Here is an 18758-nt window from a genome sequence, read left to right as displayed (position 1 = left end):
GTTCTATCCATCTTAGCCACCGAGGGCACAGAGGATAGTGCGCCTGCAGGGACTTATCCCTCGCACGCTTCCCGTGAGACATGTCCCCCCAGTTATGTATATCAACGCCTGTTTCCAGCTAGGGTATCGATTTAATTATCTTTACATTATTTACCATTTCTGCGAATAAATATAAGAACTGTCTTACTCTGCTGTACTACTGCGCACTTTAAACGTACTTGTGGCCTTGACGGAAGAATTATTCCATCCGAGGGTACGGATTTTTGAGCTTATTTTGTGGGTTTTACTTTCGGCGAGCTTTGCAGTTTCTTGTCAAACTTTTTCCTTTTCTTTCATTTACCTGTGTGGTGCTTTACACTATAGTCTCTAAATTGTGAAACTGCATTATAGCTTTAAACATATATTCGTCCAAGACCTACAAGACTGCAGAAACTGATACGGAAGTTGAATATGCGATATTTAGCGGATCAGTCTGCCTTACAAAGTGAACGTGTTCTTCTGGTATTTGAAAGTCCTCGTCTGCACGTATCAGTCGTGCAAACAATTGTTCTATACCTGTTTAACAGGACATCTTAGCGAAAATCTTTTTCGCACCTTTCTTATTTTGTAGTCAGGATTAATTAGTACTACGTTGAAATAGTATGACAGGCGATGTTAATGCGTCACAGGAGGATGAAACGCAAATGTTGATAATGGTTACTTGCCTTAATCTGTTTCTCGACTAAATCTTTATTCCGGCGGTGTACCTCATCAGATATTTTATACGATTTCACAGAGCGTGAGACTGAATGGAGGCTGTTCAGGATCTCAGAAATCAGGAACATTACTCGCCAACTGAAGCACTGTGGATCACTTTAAAGGAGTTCACATTAACAGGAAGAAGTGGCAAAAGGAATTTTAATGCTCGGGAACAGAGACTTTTTTTCCGTACGGCGATCAGATTTGCAGTTTTTGTTTGTGCTGCAAATCGAGTTACATTTAGTTCGCTCGTACATAGTATGTCTTAAAGAATAAGTGCTTACCTTCTCGAGTACATACCGAGTTTATTCATGTCTTTTGTGCTCAGGCGGAATTGTCAGCAGCAGGCTGAGAAGATCTGGCTGGGAAAGGACCTTCGTGAGGTGCGGTCTAATCCTCGAGGCCCACCGATCGTTCGTCTTGCGGAGCTGAGTGCGACAACGAGAAGCGGCCGTGCTGGAGTGAGAGGACAATCATTTCTCCTCCTGATCGTGTCATCTGTTCCGAAAGGATTCGAGCAGACTACTTTGTCAGTAGAAATAAACGGCTGGTGCTGCATGAACCAGGCGACCTGTCCGACAGTCAGTGGGAGTGTCACCCGGTCACTAAATTCCCATAACTTCTGCGAGTAAATTCAAATATTATTTTCTACAACAGAGTACATACAGAGAAATTGTTCAGTTCCTCTTTCCTCAACATCATTCACGTAATATGTTCATGTTCTAATTGTGAAGGATAAATTGACTCAGTGCTGTGACTGTTGACCAAGGGAGGCTAACATTCGTTACCAGCATTTGGGATCCAAAGTCAAGTTACTGAAAATGAAGCTGAAGTAACTTCAGCATCAAACAAACCTGCAAAGGCTACTAAGTGCATGATATACAGTACTTACCAGAAGAGTTGAAGCTGTTTTAGTCAGTCGTACCAACACTGACATTTGATCTAATGCAGAACTCAAACTTTGTATCATATCGTAAAACGTCAAAAATGGCAGCATTTACTCTCGTAAACAGGTAACTTTTTACAAATTTTTACGTATCCCCCTCCCCCACGAGAAATCCACAAAATAGACTCACAAGTGGATGTGACATCAAGAATGGAAGTATTCGAACTATCACTCAGCCGGGGATGAGATGCGATAAGTGACGTCACACAAGTTATGACGTCAGACATTCGTAGGCCACCTGCGCCGGGCAGATCCGGACGCGGTAGTTCCCAAGACGGTCGACAGGGCGGGGCTGCTGGCGAATCTGCCGACATGTCCGCAGCGCGTTTTAGTTCCCCAAAAGGACTGCTCGTGGCAGCTACGGAAGAAGACGAGGAGCTGACCAGTACACCCAGCTGCGAGCTACGGCCTCGGGAGATTGCTGAAAGGGACCCAGACGATACGACTGGCAGAGTTAGAGGTCAAGTATCTGCGATCGTATCAGAAGGAGACGAATCAGATGATCTGGTGGCCAAGTCTGACGCGAGACATCTGGCTCAGCAACTCGCTGGTATAAATTTGGGCCAAAAGTCTCAAATTCATTCCCAAGACAGCGAAACAAAATTCCCAATGCAGGCACAGGGAATTTGTAGCACTAAAACTGAATTATTAGATAAAAAGCAAGATTTTGCTGAGAGAGATGTACTGAATGTATCGAAGAGTCCTGTAACCCAAAGCAGGCCGCTCGGAAAAGAAGCAGACCAATCCCTCAGCGACAAACGCAGTGGAATAGTTCTCCCGAAATTAAACGTTGAAACTAAAGCGAAAGATCATTCTATATCGCTCGAGACACTGATGGAGGAGGAAACGGACTCCAGCAGGAATCTAGTCCCCCCTCAAGTCGAAGTAATAATACATGAAGATACTACTCGTCCGTCAGAAGAACTAGAAGATTGGGCGGTGATCATTGGAAGGGAGAGGAAGTGCTCTGAAGAAGAATCTGGCGGGATGGGCCCTCACAGGATATCGCCTTCGTTTAGTGGCTGGCAGGCAGACAGTGGTGAAGACACACCCATAGTGTCGCCATTGCTTTCGAGGCGTGACTCCCGAATGACAGGGGACACAGACAGCGTATCCACAAGGAGTTCCATTTCGTCAGAACCGTTACTCTCTTCACGCACCATGGGTGATGTCGATAGTCTGTCTACTAGAAGTTCAATCTCTTCAGAACCTGCGATGACATCTTCAGTTACTGCATCTTCTAGATCCAGTCGAGGCAGCCTGGAACTGGGAAGTGAACACTATGGTGGGCTGCTGTTAACTCCGTCAGACTTCTCTAGTACTGATGACGGAGCTTCTGACTGCTCTGGCCTCACTGTGGACTTACAACACCGAACGTCGCTGGATGATTCAATTCCATTGACATCACCCAAAGACTGGGGATTTCTCGAAGAAGTTGGTAGTCGCATGGTGAATCCACTACTGCATCCTATGCCAGGACGCTTCTTTCATAGTCTGGACCAAGACTGCGGTTCGTCTTTGCCTGGAGGGTGGTGTGCCTCAGATGAATCGACAACAAGTGGCTTCATGAGTGCATCGGTGACTTCATCTGAGCTATCCAGTAGTCGGCCCAAGAGTTCATGGAGGTCGGGCGAATTGCTACTGGCAGTCGATCGGCGGTTATCGACAGATGATACTGCTTCGACTTTGTCCCCGCCTGTCGGCTGGAGTGCTTCTGATGAACCTCTGTGTGGACCCAGTGGTATTTCGAGTTCTGGAGAGAACGCGGGAAATAAGGTCGGACAGGAAGACACATCAGAAGCAGTGGGGCGACAGAGAAGGCACGGGGCATCAGACGAGGAACGACCAGAGTTTGGCTCCACAAGTGCTGAAGAATGTCCGTCAGAGAGGGATAGACCAGTGATGACCAGCGATCAGTCAGGTGGAAACAAAGATGCGATAACTAGCAGGAGAAAGCAGACTGCCCCGACAGCCCCGTCATTGGGTGCTGGATCTGAGACGGTGTCGAGGAAGGAAAGGAGGCTGCCGCCAATTGCACCAAAAAGTGGGAGACCACAGCCTCTGAGGAGGTTCAGTGCTGGGCCGATGCAACGGACCTACTCTGAGGTCTGCTCTCAGAAGCCTCCGGTCAGGCTCTCTGCTCGCCGCCAAACTCTGGCGTACGCAGGAGGAACGGCGTTCGCAGAGGAGCGGGCAGACGCCGCGACCGGAGGTGACAGACGGGGAGATGCGCCGGTCGTCGGGCAGGTGCGAAGTGGCAGGAAGATTTCTTCCGGGACTATCGGAGCAGGGAGAGGTCAGCGCTCTGTCCAGGCGCCTCAGAGGCGAATCAGGGACGAGGGACCACCAGTGGCGGAGCCCCTGCCCGACACCAAAGCGGCGGAGGGTTCCGGGGGTTTCGCGTCTGCGGGGTCCCCAGAGGTCGTCCGGCGGGGCGAGCCCCCCGTGTGCCGGACGCGCGCGGCTGTGGGGCTGACGATGCCGCCCCCGGGGGCGGAGGAATCCCCGGACTCGCCGCCGCCTCCCGGCGACTGGCCCGGAGGCCCCCGCTGCCCGTCACCCCTGCACGGCTCCAGCAGGCCGCGCTCCCTCATGGAGTCCCTGCTGCTGGCTAAGATGGAGCGCGCCTCGGCGCCCGGGGCCGGCGGCGGCCTGCTGAGGCGGATGGACTCCACGGACTCGGCCACCAGCTCGCTGTCCTCCAGCTCGGCCGCCGGGCCCGACGTCTGCCGCTGCGACGACTGCCTGCTCGGCATCGCCGACCTATACGCCTCGTCGCCCGCTGAGGACGCGCGCCGCCGCAAAAAGGTAACCCTCACCTCGCACAACTCCCACTCTGCTACATGTCGGGGTCTTCTTCCTATGTACAGAGATGTGCTTTAGTTTATCTGAAATTGCACTACTAACCATCCAAAATAATAGCGCAAATGTCCTATGTGGTTTTTCTTTTCTGCATACGAGTACATGGTCCAAGGCCATGGTTCAACGCCTGTGGTCTCTGCCTGTTTTTTCGTCTCACGGGATATAAATACTCAACTAGCAGTTTAAAACGTAAACCCACCAGGGTAGCCGAGAGAACTAATGCGCTGCTTCCTGGACTCGGGTAGGCGCGCCGGCCCCAGATGGAATCCGCGAAGGGGATTAACGACATCGGCCGGTATGCCGGCCAGCCTGGATATGGTTTTTAGGCGGTTTTCCACACCCTACTACGTGAATACCGGGCTGGTCCCCACGTCCCGCCTCAGTTACACGACTCGCAGACATTTGAAACACATTCACACTATTCCTCGATTTACACTAGCTGAAGACAAGGGGGGTACACTAATTCCGTCCCGGGGGGGGGGGGGGGATGGGGTGGCGGGAGAAAGGGCATCCGGCCACCCCTTACCATTAACCATCCCAAATCCGTATTTAATCCTGCCGACCCAGCGCACCACGCGGGATAAAGGCGGTAGCGACAGGAAGAGAGAAAGCAGTTTAAAACGTAAACAAGCTCAGCAAACGGAACTGTTTTCACGTCTCTACGCAACTGGCGCTTTGGGACAATATCAGACCGCTATCTAAGGTCACAAAGGCGCGCTGAATGGATCCTACAATGGGCATGCTTTATATAGCTCTGCGGCCCACAACCTGTCTAATTTCAGCCCTTGTTCATTTCTGTAAAAACTGTTTTTGTACGTGTCGTGGACTGGGTTCGTCCACTTTCATGAACATTATGCTGCCGCTAACATAGCTAATAAATTAGTCATGGTAGGGCGGATGCGCAGGTTTTGGTCTGCGTGCGGAGACGAATGCAGAATAACAATAGCAGCAAGCGCTACATGCGGACACTGCGACAGCTAGACCAAACCACAACAGTGCACTACAGCCACACTCGTAAACACGGTCGTCATCTTTAACATGTCCCTGCAGATGCTGCTCGCCGGCCGTGGCCCGTGTTTGTTACAACACGCAATTGAACGTCGGAGGTTTCAAGCGTCAACTTTAGGTTACAATATCTCCGGATATAATTAACATTTTACAATGCAACAAACGGCACTGATTACGTATTTGTTTATATGTTCAGATGTGCTAACAAAACTAACGTGGTTCCATTTAAAAAACGTAGGTTTGTTTAAAAAACATACTTCCGTGCGTTTTTGTATGGTTTGTATTAAACAATTACACTAGACCCTCTCCTCACGTTCGGTCTGTGGAATCGGTTCGTCAGTATTTGATGTGGTTTACGAAATATATCCAACGGTAACGTTAGGTGACTCACCCTGTATATAAATGACCTTTTGGATAACATCGGAAGTTCACTGAGGCTTTTTGCGGATGATGCTGCAGTGTATCGAGAGGTTGTAACAATGGAAAATTGTACTGAAACGCAGAAAGATCTGCAACGAATTTATGCATGGTGCAGGGAATGGCAATTGAATCTCAATGTAGACAAGTGTAATGTGCTGCGAATGCGCAGAAAGAAAGATCCTTTATCATTTAGCTACATTATAGCAGATCAGCAACTGGAAGCAGTTCATTCCATAAATTATCTGGGAATAGGCATTAGGAGTGATTTAAAATGGAATGACCATATAAAATTAATAGTCGGTAAAGCAGATGTCAGACTGAGATTCATTGGAAGAGTCCTAAGGAAATGCAGTCCGAAAACAAAGGAAGTAGGTTACAGTACACTTGTTCGCCCACTTCTTGAATACTGCTCGCCAGTGTGGGATCCGTACCAGATACTGTTGATAGAAGAGATAGAGAAGATCCAACGGAGAGTAGCGCACTTCGTTACAGGATCGTTTAGTAATCGCGAAAGCGTTACGGAGATGGTAGTTAAACTCCAGTGGAAGACTCTGTAAGACAGACGCTCAGTAGCTCGGTACGGGCTTTTGTTGAAGTTTCGAGAACATACCTTCACCGAGGAGTCAAGCAGTATATTGCTCCCTCCTACGTATATCTCGCGAAGAGACCATGACGATAAAATCAGAGAGATTAGAGCCCACACAGAGGCTTACCGACAATCTTCCTTTCCACGAACAATATGAGACTGGAATAGAAGGGAGAAAGAGGTACTCAAGGTACCCTCAAAAATGGTTCAAATGGCTCTGAGCACTATGGGACTTAACAGCTGTGGTCATCAGTCCCCTAGAACTTAGAACTACTTAAACCTAACTAGCCTAAGGACATCACACACATCCATGCCCGAGGCAGGATTCGAACCTGCGACCGTAGCAGTCGCGCGGTTCCGGACTGCGTGCCTAGAACCGCGAGAGCACCGCGGCCGGCAAGGTACCCTCCGCCACACACCGTCAGGTGGCTTGCGGGTATGTATGTAGATGCAGATATAGAACAAAGTAATACAGAACAGGGAATAGTGAAATATATTACTCAACTATGGTAACGCTGGTTACAGCAATTGTAGAATGCTTGTTTAGCCTATCCATGAACACAAACTAAATAATGTTCTTTGAACTAAAGTCGGAAGAAAACTGACATTCTGTCTTGATATACTATTCGCAGAACAGTTCCAAACTAACAGTACTCAGTTAAATCTCCATGCAGGCGGTCTCCGTCCAAACACGATAATTGCATTCACTGTTCTGTTTCTGCTAAATACTAACCACTAAGTTTCGGCCACTGTTTCTGTCTCACTCGACGACTTGAAGATTTCTAGCCACGACGAATATTCTGCAGGAACTCCCTAGGGAGACTCGGACTGACGTACAGCTTATAAACGCCAACTTCTGCTCGTGCACGGTGACTTAAGCGCATGTGTGTCTTCCTTGTGGAGCTGGCGCTCCAGGGGCGTGGTCCTCGCAGTCAGCGAGACTGGTTTGCGCGCAGCGATGTTGCTGATGTCGACGGACATCCACAAAAGTTCTGTTACCAACTGTCACAAACTCTTCTTGTGTAATATCTCAGTACACGACACTACGTTTAAATTTCGGCAGTCTCTCTGTACATCGTAGTATATTAATGATTGTAACTAGATAATACCATTGTATCGAAGAAATGAATTTGATGTTTCCTCGTCGTAGTGCATGATATTGTGCTACCGAATTACCCGTTTCCCAGAATTAAGAATCACGAGAGAGATTGTCATCTGAGCAACACAGATAATGCGGCAGTAGAAAGTCCTGCTCTGTAACCAGGGAACCATCAAATTAGTTTCTCCGATACTATGGCTTTGCCATTATTATGCTATCGTAACGTGTGTCCACAGGACATGTGGCCTGTAATTGAAGAAGTGTCATGATGATCTCTCCATTGGCAAAAGATTCCGGAATAGTCCCCCATTCGGATCTCCGGGAGGGGACTGCCAAGGGGGAGGTTACCATGAGAAAAAGATTTAATAATCAACGAAAAGATAACGTTCTACGAGTCGGGGCGTGGAATGTCAGAAGCTTGAACGTTGTAGGGAAACTAGAAAATCTGAAAAGGGAAATGCAAAGGCTCAATCTAGATATAGTAGGCGTCAGTGAAGTGAAGTGGAAAGAAGACAAGGATTTCTGGTCAGATGAGTATCGGGTAATATCAACAGCAGCAGAAAATGGTATAACAGGTGTAGGATTCGTTATGAATAGGAAGGTAGGGCAGAGGGTGTGTTACTGTGAACAGTTCAGTGACCGGGTTGTTCTAATCAGAATCGACAGCAGACCAACACCGACAACGATAGTTCAGGTATACATGCCGACGTCGTAAGCTGAAGATGAACAGAGAAAGTGTATGAGGATATTGAAAGGGTAATGCATTATGTAAAGGGGGATGAAAATCTAATAGTCATGGGCGACTGGAATGTAGTTGTAGGGGAAGGAGTAGAAGAAAAGGTTACAGGAGAATATGGGCTTGGGACAAGGAATGAAAGAGGAGAAAGACTAATTGAGTTCTGTAACAAGTTTCAGCTAGTAATAGCGAATACCCTGTTCAAGAATCACAAGAGGAGGAGGTATACTTGGAAAAGGCCGGGAGATACGGGAAGATTTCAATTAGATTACATCATGGTCAGACAGAGATTCCGAAATCAGATACTGGACTGTAAGGCGTACCCAGGAGCAGATATAGACTCAGATCACAATATAGTAGTGATGAAGAGTAGGCTGAAGTTCAAGACATTATTCAGGAAGAATCAATACGCAAAGAAATGGGATACCGAAGTACTAAGGAATGACGAGATACGTTTGAAGTTCTCCAACGGTATAGATACAGCAATAAGGAATAGCGCAGTAGGCAGTACAGTTGAAGAGGAATGGACATCTCTAAAAAGGGCCATCACAGAAGTTGGGAAGGAAAACATAGGTACAAAGAAGGTAGCTGCGAAGAAACCATGGGTAACAGAAGAAATACTTCAGTTGATTGATGAAAGGAGGAAGTACAAATCAGGAATACAGAAATACAAGTCGCTGAGGAATGAAATAAACAGGAAGTGCAGGGAAGCTAAGACGAAATGACTGCAGGAAAAATGTGAAGACATCGAAAAAGATATGATTGTCGGAAGGACAGACTCAGCATACAGGAAAGTCAAAACAACCTTTGGTGACATTAAAAGCAACGGTGGTAACATTAAGAGTGCAACGGGAATTCCACTGTTAAATGCAGAGGAGAGAGCAGATAGGTGGAAAGAATACATTGAAAGCCTCTATGAAGATTTGTCTGATGGGATAGAAGAAGAAACAGGAGTCCATTTAGAGGAGATAGTGGATCCAGTATTGGAATTTAAAAGAGCTTTGGAGGACTTACGGTCAAATAAGGCAGAAGGGATAGATAACATTCCATCAGAATTTCTAAAATCATTGGGGGAAGTGGCAACAAAACGACTATTCACGTTGGTGTGTAGAATATATAGTCTGGCAATATACCATCTGTCTTTCGGAAAAGCATCATCCACACAATTCCGAAGACGGCAAGAGCTGACAAGTGCGAGAATTATCGCACAATCAGCTTAACAGCTCATGCATCGAAGCTGCTTACAAGAATAATATACAGAAGAATGGAAAAGAAAATTGAGAATGCGCTAGGTGACGATCAGTTTGGCTTTAGGAAAAGTAAAGGGACGAGAGAGGCAATTCTGACGTTACGGCTAATAATGGAAGCAAGGCTAAAGAAAAATCAAGACACTTTCATAGGATTTGTCGACCTGGAAAAAGCGTTCGACAATATAAAATGGTGCAAATTGTTCGAGATTCTGAAAAAAGTAGGGGTAAGCTATAGGGAGAGACGGGTCATATACAATATGTACAACAACCAAGAGGTAATAATAAGAGTGGACGATCAAGAACGAAGTGCTCGTATTAAGAAGGGTGTAAGACAAGGCTGTAGCCTTTCGCCCCTACTCTTCAATCTGTACATCGAGGAAGCAATGATGGAAATAAAAGAAAGGTTCAGGAGTGGAATTAAAATACAAGGTGAAAGGATATCAATGATACGATTCGCTGATGACATTGCTATCCTGAGTGAAAGTGAAGAAGAATTAATTGATCTGCTGAACGGAAAGAACAGTCTAATGAGTACACATTATGGTTTGAGAGTAGATCGGAGAAAGACGAAGGTAATGAGAAGTAGTAGAAATGAGAACAGCGAGAAACTTAACATCAGGATTGATGGTCACGAAGTCAATGAAGTTAAGGAATTCTGCTACCTAGGCGATAAAATAACCAATGACGGAAGGAGCAAGGAGGACATCAAAAGCAGACTCGCTATGGCAAAAAAGGCATTTCTGGCCAAGAGAAGTCTATTAATATCAAATACCGGCCTTAATTTGAGGAAGAAATTTCCGAGGATGTACGTCGGGAGTACAGCATTGTATGGTAGTGAAACATGAACTGTGGGAAAACCGGAACAGAAGAGAATCGAGGCATTTGAGATGTGGTGCTATAGACGAATGTTGAAAATTAGTTGGACTGATAAGGTAAGGAATGAGGAGTTTCTACGCAGAATCGGAGAGGAAAGGAATAGGTAGAAAACACTGATAAGGGGAAGGGACGGGATGATAGGACATTTGCTAGGCCTTGAGGGAATGACTTCCATGGTACTAGAGGGAGCTGTAGAGGGCAAAAACTGTAGTGGAAGGCAGAGACTGGAATACGTGAAGCAAATAATTGAGGACGTAGGTTGCAAGTGCTACTCTGAGATGAAGAGGTTAGCACAGGAAAGGAAGTCGTGGCGGGCCGCATCAAACCAGTCAGTAGACTGATGACCAAAAAAAAAAAAAAAAATGCTATGGTGTACAGAGAGGCAATTAAAATTCAAAACGAGAGAAACATCTTAAAGAAGAAGCGTTGAAACTTTTTGGCAGATTCAAACTGTTTGCCGGACCGAGACTCGAATTCGGGACCTTTGTCTTTCGCGGTCAAGTGCTCTACCGTTCGAGATACCCAGGCACGACACACCTCACAGCTTCCGTTGCGGCAGTACCTCGTCTCCTACCTGCCAAAATTCCCAGAAGCCCTCCTGCGTAGCTTGCAGGAAGCTTTCTGAAGAAGCGTTGAAGTCAGAGGCGTTGTGGGCCTTTGCACTAAATCAAGCAAACAGCGACAACGCCTCCCCACTGTTACCCCATAACACACGTGTGCACAGCTCCGCGATCTTAGGAGACAACGGTTTGATGACGTCACACTTAACCGTTGTTTTACAGATACGTATAAGCAATTCGCCTTCCTGAGCTCGTTTGACTTAGATATTGTTTTCTGAGTTGTGATAGTCTCTGATGATTACATACAGCACTACGGAACCAAACGCTAGGCACAGAAATATGTCTCGAACTATGACCTACTGCCCACCCAACAAGAATAGCCTACGAGCCAAATATGGGCCGTGAAATCCTGTATTGCTTGATAAGAACATAGAATCCCAAATCGACAGTTCGAGTGGATATACTTATCTTGTGGTCGTTCCTTCTCCAGGGCTACAGGTCCAGAGGTCCATTTCATCACTGAGGTGATACTGTGGTTACGAAAAACAAGCAAAAAGTCCGAGTAATTTTTTATTACTGCTAAGTACAGGAACAATAACACGAATTCGATGAACTGAAATATATCTCTGTTTCACGACAGGCAAAAGAGTACTGCGTCATTTGAATGAATACGCACATCTTCAACTGTCAAGTCGTACGCTTGCTACAGCCGGCTGCAGCGCTTCAAGACACACCCCCCCCCCCCCCCCCCCTTTTTCAGCTGAGGTTGCTGCTTTTATTATAGAGCACTCCGACGACCTTCACAAGAAGTGCTATGCTGCCATCATCGGAGTTTACGTTTTTAAAAAAAATTTAAAGCTCAAGATCCGTTGGTGACAGCATAGCCCTTTCAAAGCCCATCATCCAATAAAATAATGTTTTGACGCTCTTGGCTTGTGAAGTTTTCTTCAGTTATCGCCATTGTTGTTAAGGTTTTGATTTATTGCTATTACCATAATTTCCTTCCTCTTTTATTATTTCACCGAAATGACAGCCAAATCTTTAATCTTTAGAAACAAATGAAGCAGTGAACTTCATTTCCAGACTAGGTTTGGTGCCATTCTGGAATAAAACGGGTGTCCGGGGTCGACATCGAGAAACTACCGAACAGACTAGGTTGAGGGGGGGGGGGGGGGGTGCAGGTTTTGGACACTGCACGTACTCACGTACCTACCTAAAGTCGCGACACAAGGCAACAGGGCATTATTTTCTCGGTAATGCTGTACCAGTCTTTGTGCCATGCGTCGGCATTATTATTGAAATAGAACGGATCGCTTTTCCCATTGCCTAGAATAACGCAATATTCCAGACAATTTTTTTTACGAATAGAAATTGCATTTTTTTAAGTTTATCTAAAATCGAAAAATATTAACACTACTGTTACGAGGGGGTAACCATTAAAAATAACGGAACAGCATTGTCGTGAGCGAAGATTGTGTAGTACGCATTTCTGTCACTAGTCGTTTGTAGTGTAACTCATTGCCAATTCAGTGCCGCCCGTGTTGTCGATCTGGCTTGTTCTGTTCATGTGCAGTGATTGTTTTTGCTAGCGCTGTTTTGTTCTTCTTTCGTTTTCTATGATGACAAGTTTAAGTGAGCAACATGCAGCTGTGAAATTTTGTTTTCTATTCGGTAAAAATGCTGCTGAAAGTGTTTTGTGCTGAAAACAGCTTACCAAGACGAAGCTATGGAATAACTCAAGTGTATGAGTGGTTTCTCAAATTTAAAAGTGTTGATTGTTGACAAATATCGTCCTGGACGTCTATCAACTGCCGAATCGACGAAACTATTAAAAAAATTCGAGAGGCTGTGCTCACAGACCGTCGACATTTGATCAACTGTCAGAGATTAGTGGGCTACCTTGGAGCTCGGTTCAGCGAATTTTAGCGGAAGATCTGGGCAGACAGGAGACTGGTTCTTCTAGCGCGACTGTGAACCTCCACATACAGCCGTCTCGGACATTTTTCGGCTAAAAATGGTAGCATTGTCCCGCTGCCCGACGCGCACTTAAACGCCTGACCAGGGTCCGTGTGACTTTAATTTCCACGCATGAAAAGGGGCACAGAAGTACATCGACTTGAAGACGTCAAGAAAAAACCAAAGGCCGAGGTGTCAGCGAATTCTAAAGGTGACTACAAAAAATGTTTCGAACAGTGGAAGCACCAATTGGACAAACGTATTGGTTGTAATGGAAAGTATTTTGAAGGGAATGAGGTTGTTTTGTAAACAATTTTAAAATACACTACTGGCCATTAAATTTGCTACACCACGAAGATGACGTGCTACAGACGCGAAATTTAACCGACAGGAGGAAGATGCTGTGATATGCAAGTGATTAGCTTTTCAGAGCATTGACACAAGGTTGGCGCCGGTGGCGACACCTACAACGTGCTGACATGAGGAAAGTTTCCAACCGATTTCTCACACACAAACAGCAGTTGACCGGCGTTGCCTGGTGAAACGTTGTTGTAATGCCTCGTGTAAGGAGGAGAAATGCGTACCATCACGTTTCCGACTTTGATAAAGGTCGGATTGTAGCCTATCGCGATTGCGGTTTTCGTATCGCGGCATTGCTGCTAGAGTTGGTCGAGATCCAATGACTGTTAGCAGAATATGGAATCGGTGGGTTCAGGAGCGTAATACGGAACGCTGTGCTGGATCCCAACGGCCTCGTATCACTAGCAGTCGAGATGACAGGCATCTTATCCGCATGACTGTAACGGATCGTGCAGCCACGTCTCGATCCCTGAGTCAACAGATGGGTACGTTTGCAAGGCAACAACCATCTGCACGAACAGTTCGACGACGTTTGCAGCAGCATGGACTATCAGCTCGGAGGCCCTGGCTACGGTTACCCTTGACGGTGCATCACAGACAGGAGCGTCTGCGATGGTGTACTCAACGACGAAGCTGCGTGCACGACTGGCAAAACGTCATTTTTTCGGATGAATCCAGGTTCTGTTTATAGCATCATGATGGTCGCATCCGTGTTTGGCGAGATCGTGGTGAACGCACATTGGAAGCGTGTATTCGTCATCGCTATACTGGCGTATCACCCGGCGTGATGGTATGGGGTTCCATTGGTTACACGTCTCGGTCACCTCTTGTTCGCATTGACGGCACTTTGAACAGTGGACGTTACATTTCAGATGTGTTACGACCCGTGGCTCTACCCTTCATTCGATACCTGCGAAACCCTACATTTCAGCAGGATAATGCACGACCGCATGTTGCAGGTACTGTACGGGTCTTTCTGGATACAGAAAATGTTTGACTGCTGCCCTGGCCAGCACAGCTCTCACCAGTTGAAAACGTCTGTTCAAAGGTGGCCGAGCAACTGGGTTGTCACAATACTCCAGTCACTACTCTAGATGAACTGTGGTATCGTGTTGAAGCTGCATGGGCAGCTGTACCTGTACACGCCATCCAAGCTGTGTGTGACTCAATGCCCAGGCGTATCAAGGCCGTTGTTACAGCCAGAGGTGGCTGTTCTGGATTCTGATTTCTCTGGATCCATGCACCCAAACTGCGTGAAAATGTAATCACATGTCCGTTGTAGTATAATATATCTGTCCAATGAATACCCGTTTACCATCTCCATTTCTTCTTGGTGGAGCAATTTTAATGGCCAGTAGTGTTTATAACTTTTCAAGAATAATTGAGATTTTTGGAAAACCCTTCGTAGGGCTAACTCATATTTCGGTCTTTTTACTTGGTTATTAGCAAAAAATTAAAAGCGCCTGTTATAACCGAGACGAAACGTAGAAAAATACCGATTGTTCAAAACTAAAGTACCGGTATGGGATTTAACCGATCGGTACCCACCATAGGCGGGACGTGGGTAGCAGCCGGGTATTTAGCTAGTGGGAAACCGCCTAAAAACCACATCCAGGCCTGCCGGCTGACTAGACTCGCCTCCCTGTGTCCCAGAAGCAAGAGCGTTGTACCCTCGGCTATCCGCGCGGGTTTACATCCACACAGCGTAACTGTGAAACGATATGAGTGAGCTCTTGAAAATGGCACGTCGCCGAAATCAACTGATCGTGTGGAATAAATGGCGGTGGCCGCAATACGGCCGAGGTGGGAAATGGGGTTGTTTTCCAAGCACTTGTTTTCTAGTCATGACCAGGTACAAATCTGCTAGCAGTTTTATGAAAACACGGTGGGGATCACAGGTATATGCGCAGTAGAGTAAGTTCTTGAGTGAAAAGTAGTGGCTCGCTGTGCGATCACCAATTGTACTACTCACAGCAGATTAATGAATAAGTTAGGGATCAAGTTTGATACATTCCTTAAAAACAATGACACGAAACAAAAATGGATAAATGCTTGTAATCAATCAGATCCGTTTTCAGTTGAAAACGCTTGTGTCTAATTGAAAACGCTCATGTCTTCTCAACACATTTTTCTGATTTGGGTTATGATAGGAATTTGAAAATGAAATGTCGCACATTCATTCAGACGCAAAGACTGATGCTATCCAACTCTGAATCTACCATCCTTAGATGCTGATTGAGGGCATATTAATGAGCCTAATATGAGCGAAATATCTGGGCGGAAAAATGAAGACACCATAAAGAAGCAGAATATTTTTTTCAGGAAAATATTTTAGCAGCTAATGAAGAGACTACGACTAGACAAAAGGTTAAACGTGAAAACAACCACTGCTGTGAATGTGACAATGCGTGCTTACGCCAGCAGTTAAAACTTATTCAAACAGAAATAAAGGGCTTTAGGCAAAAGAACACAGATTTATGGGTTCGTCTCTCTCAGTGTACTGCTGAGTTACTGAAATTGAAACGAGATTCAGGACTCTCTTTCTGTCAACAGCAAGTGGTTATGAGTGGACGGTCTGCTAACTGATCATTTCAAGATAGTGTAAGAGCTGTCACTTATACAGCGTTATCTTTTGTCAGGAGTTTGCTGTAATGTTTCGTAAAGACAGGCACTTTCATCAGAATGAAAACTATGAACAAGGCAAAAAAAAAACATGCAAAGGCAGTAAGCGAACTGAGACTGAACAAACACAAAAACTGAAAAAATTGTAGAAATAGTGGTTCAAATGGCTCTGAGCACTATGGGACTTAACATCTATGGTCATCAGTCCCCTAGAACTTAGAACTACTTAAACCTAACTAACCTAAGGACATCACACATCACCCAGTCATCACGAGGCAGCGAAAATCCCTGACCCGCCGGGAATCGAATCCGGGAACCCGGACGCGGGAAGCGAGAACGTTACCACAGGACCACGAGCTGCGGACAAAAAATTGTAGCATAATCTTTTAGAACAGAAAAAAGAAATCCTGTTAATGCAGTTGCACGGTTTAAAGTAAGATTCTATGGTGTTTCTCCGACCTACAGGTTTATGAGGCCGAAGCCTGTGCAAGTCTCTTCTCCCAGAAAAACAGCAGTGTCCTCCTAGATGCTGAAAGAGGTTGAGACCCTTCGGACACTGGAAAAAGTAGTCTAATTGATGTAAAGCTTAACGATAATAAACAGTAAATACACGAAAGCCCGCGCGGTTAGCCGTGCGGTCTAACGCGCTGCTTTCCAGACGGGAAGGCGCTCAGCGGCTTAGTGTCGAGGTCCGGTGTGCCAGTCAGTCTGTGGATGCTTTTTAAGGCGGTTTTTTATCTGCCTCAGCGAATGCGGGCTGGTTCCCCTTATTCTGCATCAGCTACATGATATCGGAGATTACTGCTCAAACACTTTCTCCACATACACGTCCACGGAAATTACTCTACCACGCAAACGTTGGGGTTACACTCGTCTGGTGTGAGACGTTCCCGGGGGGGATCCACTGCGGGCCGAAACGCACACTAACCCTGGGTTCGGTGTGGGGCGGCGTTGGGGTGAGTAGACTGCTGTAGCCTGTTGTGGGGTTGTGAACCACTGAGGAATACGGCGGGGACGAAGCCTCTCCGTCGCTTCTAGGTCTCCAGTTCCATACAATACAATACAGTACAAGCTACAAAGCAGTGCGGTGTGGCGAGAGGGTTCATGGTGACGTCACGGCTCACGGTAACGTCACGGCTCCGCGTGATCCCTACCGTGTATTCTGGTAACCGTGGTTGGAAACAATGCTCATTCTGCCGCAGTGCTAAGCATTCGTCCTATAAACTTCTGTTTAGACAACTCGCTGCCTTACTTCAACAGATGTCGAGGTAAGTGTCCACATTTATTTACGCATTCTAGTCGTCTGCTACACATCATCCAAACGTTACATGCGTTTCTCCTGGAAGGTAAGTACACCTAATTACAATATCTTTTCCTAACACTTACAAAATATTATTGTTTCGTGTTGATGTGTAGTTGCGATAAAATCTTTGATAACTGCTAGCTTATGTAAATGTGAAATGAAAATTAACGAACGTTGCGGCAAGTGGGTTTCCTTCGAACGATAGAATTCTGTGGTGAGTCGTTCACAGATAATTCTGTCTATTTGACTATAAAGTCTTCAACACCTGGCATGGTATCTGATCGTAAACATACCAATCAACTGTCCCTCAAAAATCTTAATTTTTTTTTCAGTTTCGTCGGTAATTGTTTTCAGTAGCTACATCTGTTATTCCTTTGGAGACGCAAGAAATTGATGTAATTTTTGTTTTACAAGAAGTTGTAATTCAGTTTAGCTACATCAGATACAAGACGATCATTCAAGAAAATGTGAAGGACAATCAAACAGTGTAAAATCAGAGACGGTAAAATAGTCTATATGAAACTGAGTGATAGTCCAAATCCGCAACAGCTGCTTATTGTGTATTCACTGTATGGCGACGGATTTCAAGTAAAACTAATACTTCGTGTGCCACGACTGCCAAGGTGCGAGTGCGCATAAAAAGATATCGCTCTTCGGTGAAACCTTCGATGGAATGGCAGATGGGCATCCGATCCGAACCGTACGTGATCAGTAATACATCTCCAAAACTCCGTCAAAAGCCGAGTCCAGACAGCCCATGACAGTCCTCGTTCAATAGGATGAAACCATCGTCAAAATCTGCAGGGGAAACAATGAATTAAAAGACACACAATCCTTGGTGGTTGTCAACATACTAAAAAAATATTGGCAGGCATCAAATACAGCTGCTCGTTACAGCGCTAGCAACACACTGTGAAGTATGTTGACGACTCCCAAAGATTGTGTGTCCTTTAATTCTTTGTTTCCCTTGCGGATTTTGACGATGGGCCCATGATGTCATACGTGGACTGTCATATGCTGTCCGACTTCGTCTTTTGACAGCGTTTTGGAGATGTTTTACTGATCACGCATGGTTCGGTTCGGATGTCCATCTGCCGTTTCATGCAAGGTTTTGCCGATGAGTAACATGTTTTTATGGGCGCTTGAACCTTAGAAGTCGTGCCACATGAAATATTAGTTTTATATGACCTGACGTTATAGCTCCATGGTGTGTAACCGGCCGTCATAACAGCTACTGCGGATTTGGACTGTCACTCAGTTTAATGTAGACTATTTTACCATCTCTGTCTTTAAATTGTTTCATTGTCCTTCACATTATGTACAAGTTCTTCAGCTGTGGTTGCCCGACCTTTTAGGTTATTTGTAGATCACTGAACACATTGCATTTATGAGTAATGCCAGTAACATTAGCCCTTTTATTGTTGTTCCATTTTCCT

The 18758-nt window shown here is 45.8% G+C and overlaps 1 protein-coding gene across 1 annotated transcript in view; it reads left to right on the top strand.

The window, feature by feature from the left end:
- The window catches only part of LOC124716815, a 441191-nt gene extending 436624 nt beyond the window's left edge, over nt 1-4567 (top strand). The window contains exon 2 of the mRNA XM_047243366.1: nt 1067-4567. Within this exon, the coding sequence (XP_047099322.1) occupies nt 1898-4567 (2670 nt within the window). The 5' untranslated portion in view covers nt 1067-1897. The remainder of the gene's footprint in view (nt 1-1066) is intronic.
- Nucleotides 4568-18758: the final 14191 nt, after the last annotated feature.

The sequence above is a fragment of the Schistocerca piceifrons genome, chromosome 9 (genome assembly GCF_021461385.2).
Source record: "Schistocerca piceifrons isolate TAMUIC-IGC-003096 chromosome 9, iqSchPice1.1, whole genome shotgun sequence".
Taxonomy (NCBI): domain Eukaryota; kingdom Metazoa; phylum Arthropoda; class Insecta; order Orthoptera; family Acrididae; genus Schistocerca; species Schistocerca piceifrons.
This window is presented reverse-complemented; position numbering and strand designations above follow the sequence as displayed.